This window comes from Primulina eburnea, chromosome 15, assembly GCF_022965805.1.
Source record: "Primulina eburnea isolate SZY01 chromosome 15, ASM2296580v1, whole genome shotgun sequence".
Taxonomy (NCBI): domain Eukaryota; kingdom Viridiplantae; phylum Streptophyta; class Magnoliopsida; order Lamiales; family Gesneriaceae; genus Primulina; species Primulina eburnea.
The window spans coordinates 30,604,460-30,617,977 of NC_133115.1; the positions used below are offsets into that span (position 1 = coordinate 30,604,460).

A 13,518-nucleotide genomic window follows, 5' to 3' on the forward strand; every position below is an offset into this window, starting at 1 on the left:
GTATCTATGAGACCGTCTTACACAAGTTTTTGCCTTAGAGTATCATTGTCACATAAACAATATCCGTTAGATTTAGTGGTTTTGTGGAGGAAAATTATAAAATATCTAAATAACATGAAAATAAATTTTCTGACAATTGCATGACTAAAACCCAAAATCAGTCAAATTATAAAACTAAAATTATAATTTTTCCTAAAAAATAAAAATATATATAGTTCTTTTCTACGTATTTCAATATATAGATATTACAAAATATACAGTTCTTATCTAATTTTTATTTATTTATAATTTAAATATTTTTAAACAAATATATCTATTTTTGTTTCCTGGAAGTCACAAAAATAACTACATTTGGATCCGGATTCCGGTTAGGATCCAGATCCTGATCCGGCCCCGGATTAGGATTCGGTAATTCTACTCCTTTGGTAAAGTATTCCAAAGCAACAGAAAATTTATGAGAATTGATGCTTCGTTCATTTCCCTACGGCTTTTGCGGTGACATCCGCCGCCACCTCATTCCTTCAAGCCACCGTTGCATTTCCTCGTCTCCTCATCTCGCCGGATCATGGATGGACAAGGTGAAAGGAGTCTTTACCGGCCAGAAGACCGCCGAAGAAGCTCCACAGTCTATGACCCTTCTCCGTCCGTCATTTCTTTCTTCTTCTGGCTCATACATATTTAAATTCCCTCCACCTTTTGATTTTGTTTTTGATTTAAGTATTAAATGAACAGAATTTGCGGATTCGATGAGCAAAGCGAGGAAGTTGGGGGAGCTGAAGAAGTACGTAGTGGGGAGGGGTAGCGAGGCCACTTTTTCCGATGCGTTTGAGAAGCAAGAGGCAATAATTCGATATCTTGGGGGATGTGATCCTACAGGGGAGGTTGGTTACTTATTCCATTGATTCTCTTGTTGTTGTCGATATAAAATAGTTGTCTAATGGTGCTGTATGAGTCATCATTTCACAATGACAAACATCAGGAGTGATTCAGCTGTTGTCTTTTCCTTTGCTTTCTTTTTTGTCGTAGAATATTCAAGCTAGTCAAAAGAAAGAGGCAGCAAAACAATGTAATTGCACTTTAACAGAAGTTGAAAACGCCTTGTCAAAGTTTACATGGGCAAAACAAGCAGAAAAAAAGGTTCTAAAACTGAAGGAAGAAGGAAAACCAATGCCCAAGAATTTGGCTGAGGTATCATCATGATATGATCTATTTCTCAGTTTCAAAATGCTATAGTGAATTTTTTTGTAGTATGATTAAGTTTGTAGATGGTGTTTCTAGGTGAATCATTGGCTGACAAACTAGATGTGGTTATTTGTTGCAATACACATGGAATCTATTTTCTGTTAGGCTGTATTGGTTGTTAAGCTTTCATATAATTATTTATAATTATGATGTATTATTGTCTTGTAAGTGAAAATGGCTGGAAATTCTATGTCAATTTACAAATCTGGTTCCTGTTACAGTCATGAGGTGGCAATTGCTCTGTGGTTTCGTGGGCTTGATATCATTCAAACCCTCACTGCCTTACTCTGCCTAAATGCTTCTCCTTTGAGAATCTTGTTTATTTCGTTTCTATACTGGACTCCCCATGTAGTTACTTGTCCAGGAAACACATCATAGTCCCTCTTTTGTTTTGTCATTTTGTTTTCTCCTCATCTATTCATTCTGTTATTAACAAAATTATCACTTGTTCTTGCAATGACTTGAATTTGACTTCTTTTGATGAATTCAGTTTAGGTAAATTTCAAATTCAACATCGGTTGTTTTTGGCATTTGCGTTTGTAATTATAATAGATTTCAATTGCATCCAGGATGAGTGTTATTTGAAATCCTTTATAAATCAAATCTCTTTATACACATTATATCCATCCAATCAAACACAACCTTAGGACTGTAATCCAAAGCCCAAAAACACGACCCAGCTCAGAAAACAAAACCATATTAAGCCCATAACTTCGTTAGTAGTTAGTTGGGCAGCTCAGATTAATGTCTCTGCCTATATTTTTTAGTTAAATGTTATAGAATTTAATAGCAAAGTACTTCTCGTGTTACGTTTGAGTAACAAACTTTTAGTCAACACCTCGATCTATTCTTGAGTAAGCCCTTGCCACCTTAATGTTTGATTTTCAGTACTCTTGTCCTTTGAATATATTGCTTTACATCATTCCATTTGATCTAAGTTATATAGCAGAATTTATAGAATAAATTACCTTGTAACACTTTCCTCTCAATATTTGAAAAATATTGTCGTCAAGTTGACGTACTCTTCTACTCCATTCATCCAATGTTGATCATACGCGAAGCATCTTCATATATTACTCTTTCATTTTATTCAATCCATCCTAAGTGTTGAACTTGCTTTTATCCAACTATTGGAATTCCATTTATGATTAATTTTGTGTTATATTCCTACTGCCACTAAATTGACTATGCGTGTATTTTGTACTTTAGTCCTCCTTGGCTTAAAATTTGAAACAATTTTTCTCTTAGGTTTGTCTCTCGTAAATCTAACTTCGCGTTGACTTCTCTTTTTGCATTATTTTAGATTGTATCATCCTTGGAGACAATGTCCTATTACCTTATCTTATGCTGTTATACTGGCATAAAGAGTTACGTGTCTTATGACTTGGTGCTTAACTTAGATGTGGTGTACTGTCATAGGTTAACCTTTTGTATGAATTAATACAGTTTGTGAGCTAATTACTACTCCTTCGTATGTATCTTGAAGCATCACCATTTCCCTAGCATAAACCATTTTTTTTCCAACTCCGACTATTATGTTATCCTTAATCCTCTATTTTACAATTTTTTATAACCAAGCTTTAAAAGTGAATAAGTAGCTAACATGCTGAGCATCAAAATAATAATAACTAGGATGAAAACTAGGATTACAACAGTAAATAGATGAAACAGCGGAAATAAGTTACATGTCAAGCTCGTAACGCAAGCAACTAAACGATTAGGAGTGTTACATGAAGGAAAACAACAAAATATGGAGAAAACAAATTGAAAGAGAGATTTTATGACATTTTGCAATTTGTACCCTTTCATTTTTATAATATGATCAGATACTCAAAAGATTTTCAGTTTGACTGTTTGTTACCAGATAAAAAAGGTGTATGGCATAAGTTTTATTCTTTTTATCTTATTTCTGACCAATAGTCCCAACCATGCCTTAGTCAAGTATTATTGACTTACATTTGCATGGGCGTACACTGAAACTTTGCTGGAAATGAAGAAAGGTTGTGTTTGAATCTTGGGCATTTATTTTTAATTTTTGTGTTGCAAAAACTTGTCTTTTGATGGCACCGTTATGCTCAGGTTCAGAAGTTGATGGGATCATCCCCCTTGGATGTTGCAAGATCAAGCATGCTTAAAAGTGGTCAAACAAGTAGAAACTCGCCTTGTCCTTGTGGTTCTAAAAAGTTATACAAGAGGTACTCCTTTCTTATAGGTTAAAGGAAATGAATCTGATAAATGAACCTTTTAGGTGATGTGTGAGTATAGATTTGTGCCGCAAATCCTCTAAAATCCGTGAATAAATTTTGTAAAACCCATTCGTGGTGTGTGAGTATGATATCCAACATACTGGTAGTCTACTGGTACATTGTGAACCAACAATTTTATGCCTCAAAGCCCGATCCTGTCCCAAAGTCATGATCCCTCTGGCATTGGTGTTTTCTCCTTCCTCTTTATTGTTCTAGCATATAATGACTATATTATTTAACATATTTGTCTTAGACTGCAAGCTGGCAGAACAGTGGCGATAGATAAGATAGACATTTTTCTTTAACTTTATTTTGTGTTCACAATTTGCTCGAGAGCAAAATGTTGGATATCATATAAAGTGGTATGAGAAACGTAATTCTAACATAAAAATAGTCAATCCATGATCCTAAAATGATTCGGAGTATCTTAACTAATCAGAAAATAAAATAATCTTTACTAAACTTAAAGGATATACTTTGTGGGACATTTAACTCCTAATCATTATTACAATACAATTTGATTAAATTTAATTAATTACAGCGGAAAACGAGTAAAAAATTTCTTTACAATGAGCCCAAAATGTGTCATCTATAATTATAATACTAAAAATAGTATGTAATAAAGTCTCGTCTAAACACACATCATAAAATAATCCCACACATGACTGCAATCAACTATATACAAACAACTCATATCCCAGAACATGTCTCGGTTTATAGATACATATATATACTGGGATAGACTGGTCAACCTCAACTTAGATGTGACTCCCTCCAGAAGTACCCTCTCTGGTCTCCTGATAACCTGGAGTACTTGTCATTGTCCGCGCACAAAGACAACAACAGCCCCCTTGGTAGTGAGCAAACGCTCCGTATGGAACAACCATAATATATACAACATGTATCTACAAAATGATATATGATATGCAATGCATGCATGTCGTGGAGATATGAGGTCAAATGCTCATCCACTGAGCATGTTTCGAAACCAATCAAATCACTATCAAATTAATGCTCGAGCTGTTACACCGGCCTCAGTCAAGTATAAGGGAATATCCATATGATGCGTCGGCAAAGCGCAATCAAATCTCAAATCTCAACCAATCAATCATAGAACATAATGTCAAACGTAGCATCGTGCTCAAAACCCCAGAATCAAAATCCAATGATATAAAGGTATCTAAGGATCATAGCTCAACATGCATGTCATGTATCGGTGTATGTATAAAATGAAGTGCGTTAACAAAGTATTTATTTTATACATTGATCTATCAATCATTAATGTCGCATATGTCACATCAACTCAATAAGGCATAAAATAGACACATATTTTCAGTCAAATCAATCAAACATATATCATATGACAGAGATACCTGTCGTATGTTACTCGGTCGCAACATATCTTATTGTCTGTGGATTTGTGGTTGAACTGAAATATACCGATACAAAATATCGGTCTACCTAATAGAATAATTAAATCGTTAACTAAATGTAATGATAAGACTATTTCCAACAAGGTGAAATAAAAAAAGCCACAAGCTTTAAATATGGTCATTTCATACTTTTATTAACGAATCAGTAAGTTTAATCTATTTGATTACTGAGCAACCCATTGCCTATTAAACTAAGTAATTGAGTATTTTAGTTAATTTTCCTATCCAATTTATTGATGATTATATATCCTCCTAAATAATATTTAAGGGCATATTTACAATTCACATAATCATTGAATGACTTAAGTGCATTCAAGAAAATAACCGTAGCTAGAATCCGAACTTTTCTATTGTTGATTCATGATATAAAATCATATTTCAATAATCATGTTCTACTTAACATTTAAATGTCATATTAACATATATTTATATATCTTAGAATCTGAGACGTCATACCTTCTATCAAATCTAGTTGAACAAGAGGAAGATTATAAATTCAGCTCAACTCTGATAAGGCTTCATCGAAATTTTGAAGAAAATCTATCGATGTATTATTGCCTCGTCTCTCTCTTGGTTCTGTAATGACTAAACACAATTATGTAACCATATATGTGTCTATATATATATATATATATATATATATATATATATATATGGACACGTGTGTATACATATCCATGGTGACATGTCCACCTACAATCAAATTTTATCGGGAGTTGCTTTCCTTAGCCTTTAGGATGACATGGGACAAATTTAATATTAATATTTATACATAAGTTCATGGAATTCTCTGTCTGACAAAACCATAATATCGTTCCATACAGATTCATATATAATCTTTTGTTGTTAATTACAAATTTGCTATCAAAATTTAATAGACTATTTTTATAATTAACTCGACTATTTTGAAATTTAATAGACTATTTCAAATTTCCATTACAATTACAATTACATTATGAGTTGATTCACATTTCGTAATTTATATAATTAGCGTGAAATAGATCACGGGGTCTCACATACTTTCTATCAAAATACATACCGGAACCTATCGAACTTATTTGCTTAAATAAGTTATCAAATAATGTCAAATAACAGGGTATTGTCTCACAGACAAGGATACCCTTGCTTGGATTCATGTGACTGACTCGGCTCTGCTTTGATCTTCATAATTCATTGGAATTTAGACCATTACTTGAAGATGTTAAAACAAATCTCACGAGTTGCTTGCAACCTATGCTATAATTGTATATCAAGATAAAATTTTATACGAAACTCATTACACTAGTGTCTCATTGTTGGATGTAAGTGTCTTTATCAACTGTCAATCATCGTAGGGTTCTCTCGGTTTCGAAATGGGCTTATTCTGTGTGTAGCTGCCCCCTGATCAGGGATACTTTAGAACGTTTGGTTTTGCTGAAAGAAATTTATTTTCATGTAGTCTTGCCCCGGGACTGCAGTCTCTTGTCCTCACTATATCTTCGACCTCACATACTTTTTAGTTTTGTGATAGAGTTTACCATTGTATTTTAAGGTGCTGTGGGAAGGATAAAAGCAGTTGAGGTGAAACTCAGTCAAATTCTTCGGTGACGCACCAGACTAAGTTTGGGACTCTTGGAATCGATATTCAAGCAGGTAACCTTTGGTTCCAGATAAAGAGTTTTTTGGTAATGACAAGTCGAATGTTTCTGAGGGATAGAATCTGCAATGAGGTATTCGTAGGGTTTCCAATATGGCATTCAAATGTAGTGCTAACATTTGTTTACATTAACGTTATGTCGTCTGTAACCTGCACTCCAAGTTCTCGAGGAGACCAAGGATTTCTTAGATTGAATAGTTAGTTGACGAGAGCCGATGGCGGATATTCTTTTTTATGCCATCATTCTTGAAATTTTGCACGTCTAAAGTAGCAGTATTTGGTTTACTTTGGTATATTGGAAATATTTTTTTTCTAAAGTTATGTTTTTGAAGATTATATTAAAAGAATGCTCTCTTTTTATTTTAATTTTTTTTAAGGATACATGTGAAAAATATAGTGGGTTTGATGAAATTTTGAGTTAAATCAACAATTTTGTGGAGAGACAAATTTGAAAAAGAAAATGAAAATTTTACAATTTCCAAAGTGTGCTTTGATTTATTCTGAAAGCTAAAAATAACGTGCTTGGATCAACTATTTATTTTAGCCCGTGGACACTCGATTTTAGGTTGCATTTGAGATGATTGATTTGAAATTCATGAATTTCAATTATAGATTTAGTGTCAAAACTGTCACACATTATTTATTTAGAACGTGAACTTGAAATTCATCATAATTAATATAAAACATTATTTAAATATGCAAGGAGTGAATTTGAAGTATATGTCTTATTTCTGTAAAATTATAAAAATACATTAAATTTATTTGAAATCTATATATTTGAAATTAATCAATCCAAATATAATCTTAATTAAATAATAAAAATCAAACATTCTTAAATTTCAAAGGACATGCATACGATATTTGAAGCATCGATTTTTTTTTCCTTCAAATATTGATAAACGTATTGGTACATTTGAGAGATCACAATAATTTTTTACTGCAGGTAAATGATGCAAGACCATGGCATAACGCTAATACACTAGCATAGTATAACGGTAATATATTTTGAGGATAACTTAGAATCATAATAAAAGAATAAATGAGAGCCCAATTCGGTAGATGAGATTCTACTTATGTGGGCACTGTCCTCACTTCATTTCAACGGGTAAGATCTTGCCACAATTACAATTTTAAAAAAAAAAATTGGGTCCTATATATACATGGGTAAATCTTGACCATCCATCCTATCATGGGGGTAATATCCACATGGATAGGATGAAATAAACCGTCAAATTCAAAATGTATATTGCACATTATTGCATTGCACTCAGAATTTATCTAAAGGGATTAATCAAGGGAAGAGGGGAAGTCAGCCTCCCTAAGTAGACATGTCCACATCCTCATCCTCATTTTTTTTAAATAGTAATAGGACGGATGCAGAGGTAGATTTGTGGGAGGAGAATAGTATTTTAATCGACGATTTCCGTGGAGAATAAATATAGTAAGTGAATTATGTCAAGTTATTGTAACTAGATAAGGAGTTCAAGTATCGATATCACATAGACTAATATTTAATTAATAGAATTTTTATCATTTGACTTGAGTTAGACAAAATAAATAAAAAGATGATATATGGATTATTAATCTAAATTATTAAATAAAATAATTACAATTAAAAATGATGGATTCAAAGATCAAATAGGGATTCAACTTCAAATAAAGAACTAAGATACAAAACATTTTGACACGTGTTAAAATTCAATTAATTATTTACTTCTTGACAATCACGGTGAAATCCCCAATTTATTTATTTTAACGATTCTTCGATTTAATAAACTTATTTAAATCGAACAATACAATTATTTTTAATTGAATTTAATTAGATCTAAACGCATTAAATCTTTGTGAAATTTCAGTTTTCACCTAAAACCATACACTGAAACGATGACTATTTCTAGACATTTTAACCATATGTGTGGATGACGTCTTTGTCGCTATATTTAATCAATCATCATCTGATTAATTATTAATCAACAAACAAGTAAATAGTCAATCATGCTATTAACAAGAAATATTAAATTAACGAGAAATTGTCAGTCCCCAGCCGTCGATTTTTTTTTTGTTTTCAGTCTCTGGGTACTTTTTTAGTACCACATTTACACATGAAGTGTACCACATTTCCACATGAAGTGTACCACATTTTGTATGACATAGTACCACAATTTTGTGGGTAGGGAGTGAACCCAAATAAATGTTTTGATTGGGGATTTTTCACCAACTTCCCCTTAAATTAACATCGATCAATAATTAAAATTAAGAAAAATAATATATCGAAAATAAATCAAATATCAAACAAAATATTGTTTGACCCTATTGTGATCTTAGTTTAAAAATATTCATTTCATAAAATTAAAACAAAACAAAGACACAATTTTTGAATTCATAAGAATAAACATTACGAAGGAATAAGAAAATATCAGCCTCTTTTCTTCCTACTCTATTCGCGTTTATTTCTTCTCACCTTGATGGACCAATATCTAAACAGCCCAAACTTCATTCTCTCTATTCTTGTCTCACGTGAATGGCAAGTAATTTTTAAATAAAAAAAATTCATTTTTTGGTATGTTGTTTCTTTTGAAATCTTGTGCAGTCATCTTGGAATATAAATTAAAATTCTTAATCAATTCTTTCATTAATATCAAGATTCTCTGACATTATAATTTTTCACATTTTGGTCAAATCTAAAAATAATATCTAATTAACTAAAATAAGTACAAAATAAAGAATGGAAATTCAAGATAAACACGAAAATAAAATCCCTAAATTCGATAGGATTTGGACTTATCATATCTTCATACCCATCTCGACTATTTCGGATATTTAAAATAATCTCCGAACCCAAACCCGAAAATTAGTCCCCAAACCCACTCGTTTCAATTTTTCCTTTGTAACATCATGATTATAATAATAATTGTAAGGAATAATGGTTGACATATACGAGTTTATATGATAACAATAAAGTAAGATTATGAATTTGTGTTTTATCAGAATTAAATGTTGTGTCAAATGTTACAACATTTAAGACAACATGTAGCGGAATATTAAAGTTTGTAACACAAATTGACTTTAAATAAATAGATGGACATGATTAATTTGAACGAGTATAAATACTAACGTGGTGCCTCGGGGCAAAAATTAATTACTAGAAAACCAAAACGTTTACAAAAACCAATCACTAGTGATTATGACTAAAATCAACTTCCTCAACACATTGAGAAAACAAATTGCTTTCTAAAAACGACTATGCATACTAAAACATAAATAAGAAAGCAAAAACGTGATCCCAAAAGCTTGGAGCAACGAAACAGTCTGCAGTCAATACTTGCACGCGTGTTATCTAAAATGTCTCCAACAATTATGGCAGCACGAGCAACAACACACTTCAAAACAGCACGTCCCTTGAAGAAGTATTTCTATGAAATCCACAACGTGCACAAGAGCGTGTATTATTGATTGAGAGGAAAAAGCGAACCACACAATGTCATTGTTTCTCTTATTTATATATCTTCTCTCTCCTAGAGTTTATCTCCACAAGGAAACTTATGGAACAAGGAAAATAAAGTGGAGTGTATTCAATTCAAAGTTTTGATGACTTTTAATGACTTTTTCAAATGATAGACTTTTATGAATTTGATAGATTTTTATTGACTTTTACAGAATCTCACATATTTATAAACAGATTTATGTTGATTTATGTAAACTTTTTTGCAAGATTTTTATAGACTTTTGTGGATTTTTTTTTATAGAATTTTATAAATTTTGTACTTAATCATAATATATTATTTTTTTATTAATTTCTTTGAACCAGTAATTAATTGACATATATAACATATTCAATTTGAAATTATTTTTTAATATTTATATTAATAAATAAATTTACTTATTTAAAAGTTAAATCATTTATCTTACATGTGTATATATATATATGTGTGTGTGTGTGGATTTGTATGCATTTTTGTAAATTTTTTAAAATACATTAATTGATTAATTTATAACTTTTTTTTAAATTGATAATATACATGTGAAAAGAATATTATCTAGTTTTGTGTGAAAATAATTTTGTATAAAAATATCATAGCTTACATATTAATTGAAAATGGTAAAATGAATTTAAAAAATCGTGGTTGTTACGAGACTATTCAATTATTAAGAATTAAGCCACATTTTTTTGGATCATCTTTTATTATTATTGAATATTACATTAATTTGTATAAATCATAAATTAAAAATCACGAAATCAATTCTAGAATTCAAAATTTGTTGTGATATTATAATAAAAAATTATTAAATGAACAATTAGCCAAAAAATGAAAAATTTGAAAAAGAAAGATGAATATATATAGAGATACACAACGAAAATTTGAGAGAGTGATAGAGATAGATGATATGAGAGAAGATAAGAAGAGAGGTGATGTCAAGCGACCGAGAGAAAAATAAATAACTTGTGTATGAGTTAGAAGTTTTAAAAATCCATCCAAATCTTTGGATTGAACCAAATACAATTTTTTACAATTTAAAGTTGTACCTTAGACTTTAATATTTGTATGTTAATGAATTCCATGAAGTTATTAAAAGTATATGGAAAATTTGAATACCTATAGATTTTTATAGAGTACTTAAAAGTCAATGTTGAATACCAATTGACTTTTTAAAACTCTATGAAATTCTCTTTTGAATACCATTAGACTTCTATAGTGTGGGGATCCGGACGCTAATCATCTTTTAAATCGTCATTGGGACTAATCTAATCAATTATGATAAACAGGGTCTAAATTTTTTTTTTTAAATTGCGGAAGGTAATGGAATCAAACTCCTATACATATCAGTATAAAAGTATAAATCTCAAACATCATACAATAATTTACATCTCAGGTTTAACACCTAACTATCAAGTGTTTAAACCCTATCTCTAGTCCAAGTCCGGAAACACCACTCTAATCTCGATCTATCTTCACCTATGTGACCCTGTACCTGTCCCACCTGTTGTCATGCACACATACAAACAAGACAACAGCCGGACAACTCCGGTGAGATATAAATATCCCAGAATAAACAATGTATTAAATGCAATCATATAAAACATATATAAAAGCATAAACAAACATCAAAACATGTATCTAATCTGACTACATGAATCAATGACTCGTGATCTAATCTTATCTTATCTTAAATCTAGGGATCTCAATCTAATTTAGACTTTGGTATGCTGTATCGAGTGTCTACGATAGACGTCGATCTACATCTAAAGCTCATCGATATACCGTAAGTCTAAAGTCTTATCAGTTCTGAGGAAGACTCGGCGGTTCTGCCCTAGCTAGGCTGATCTGCCCTAGACTCGGACTCTGACTCTGCTCTAAGTCACTTTATTAACATATCAATCTGATAATCTGCAAATATCAATGCAATACAATAAAGTATGTGATTTAGGGAAACTCAAGTCAAACCTAACTCGAGTTGTGCAATCCCGAATCAACATTTATTTATACCTTTCTTGCTGTCGATCTGATACAATCAAAGTCTTGATTCAACGTCTGTCACTGTTCAATCTGGCAATGACAATACCAATATTCTGTATCAATATTCTAATCAAATCACAACATCTCTGTTTTATCAAATTCTGACAGTACAACAGTACAATCTGACGATACTGATAATACCATATCAGTCTATACCAATTCCACTAATTTACCATCAACCACGGCACGAATTTGATATCAATTCTAATCAATCTCATTCTGAAATTCATAACAATTTCATATTCAGTGTGTTTCTTAATCTGACTTCAATTCTACACTGTCTAACATGTCAAGAGCATCATATATGAATTTCATTCGATTCTGACAATATCATAATTTCAAGACATGTCAAAACGTAGTAAAACTTACGTCCAATTGTAGCCTGCGTCGATAAGAACACAGTGCTGAAGTCGGATTTAAAATCTAACGGACGGATTGATCGTAAATCGAATTCTAAAATCAAGAATCAACTTTTCCCCTTCACTTTCGTTTTCTTCTTTTCTGAAGAAATAATTGTATGTATGTATATATATCAACGTATATGCCAAAGCCAAATGTCGATTTTCCCTTCTGCATGTCTCGCGCATATGCGCGACATTTCTGGCGCATATGCGCGAGACCTACTGGTCTCGATCTTGGCAACTCGCGCATATGCGCGATGTCTCCTGGACATCACTTGCATAGGCTCGCGCATATGCGCGATGTCTTCTGGACATCACTTGCATAGGCTCGCGCATATGCGCGACATCTTCCGCGCATATGCGCGAGGTCTTCTGCCTGTTTGGCGCAAAACTCTAGGAACAAAACTCCTTTTGAATATTATATTATATCATGATAATATTTGCATAATTATCTCATTATCTAGAAAGACAAAATCTCATAACATATTATACTCAATCAAATCAACAAAGAAAAGATAATATTAAAAAAATCATTTAAATTAAGTAATATATTAAGAGATTATATTTTTCTTCAATAATAATAATAATAAATCAAATTACTAGACAACACCCACAATCTATGTTATATATCATAATATAAAGATATCACCAAAATCATTTATTAGAAAATTCAAAAGGTACACCGAAAAAGAACGATTGCACTTATGAAAATGTTAGAATTCTTAAAAGAAAAATTAAAATGTCGAACATTCGGGAAAAAGAAATTAAAGAAAATATATGTTTGACTAGATTATGAAAATTGATTTCATGCTACATAATCTTAAATGTAAATTACACTTTTTTCCATTCAACGCAAAAAGAAATAAATTCAGTTTCATCTTAAGAATTTCTATATATATATATATATATATATCAAGAACTCACATAAGATTTGAATGCATAGCAAGCAACATTAGCCAAATCACGATGAATTATTGCCTTCTGATAATATTGGTCATCCTTCCTTCGAACCTGATGCAAACGATTGCCTCAGCTGATGTAAAC

The 13,518-nt window shown here is 31.4% G+C and overlaps 1 protein-coding gene and 1 long non-coding RNA gene across 3 annotated transcripts; one reads left to right on the forward strand and one right to left on the reverse strand.

The window, feature by feature from the left end:
- Positions 1 to 408: 408 nt before the first annotated feature.
- LOC140814777 (uncharacterized) lies at positions 409 to 6,904 on the forward strand. Of its 2 annotated transcripts, none has more exons than XM_073173870.1 (5): positions 409 to 642; positions 733 to 881; positions 1,027 to 1,188; positions 3,322 to 3,437; positions 6,434 to 6,904. In XM_073173870.1, exons 1-5 carry the CDS (start codon positions 465 to 467, stop codon positions 6,468 to 6,470), a joined length of 642 nt encoding a protein of 213 aa, XP_073029971.1. In that variant the 5' UTR covers positions 409 to 464; the 3' UTR covers positions 6,471 to 6,904. The 2 variants fall into 2 exon arrangements, with proteins under 2 accessions (XP_073029971.1, XP_073029972.1); XM_073173871.1 differs by having other exon boundaries at positions 410 to 642; positions 6,453 to 6,904.
- Positions 6,905 to 11,481: 4,577 nt separating this feature from the next.
- On the reverse strand, positions 11,482 to 13,518 carry LOC140815356 (uncharacterized). The gene is made up of 3 exons (XR_012114352.1): positions 13,399 to 13,518; positions 12,044 to 12,103; positions 11,482 to 11,537 (listed from the first exon to the last, which is right to left on the reverse strand). It is a non-coding gene; the product is annotated as an uncharacterized lncRNA (long non-coding RNA).

Excerpts from the sequence above, each read along its gene's own strand:
- LOC140814777 (XM_073173870.1), top strand. The coding sequence starts at position 465 with ATGCTTCGTTCATTTCCCTACGGCTTTTGCGGTGACATCCGCCGCCAC. Across the intron at positions 643-732 it reads ACAGTCTATGACCCTTCTCC|AATTTGCGGATTCGATGAGC; the intron begins GTCCGTCATTTC and ends TTAAATGAACAG. Across the intron at positions 1,189-3,321 it reads TGCCCAAGAATTTGGCTGAG|GTTCAGAAGTTGATGGGATC; the intron begins GTATCATCATGA and ends CGTTATGCTCAG.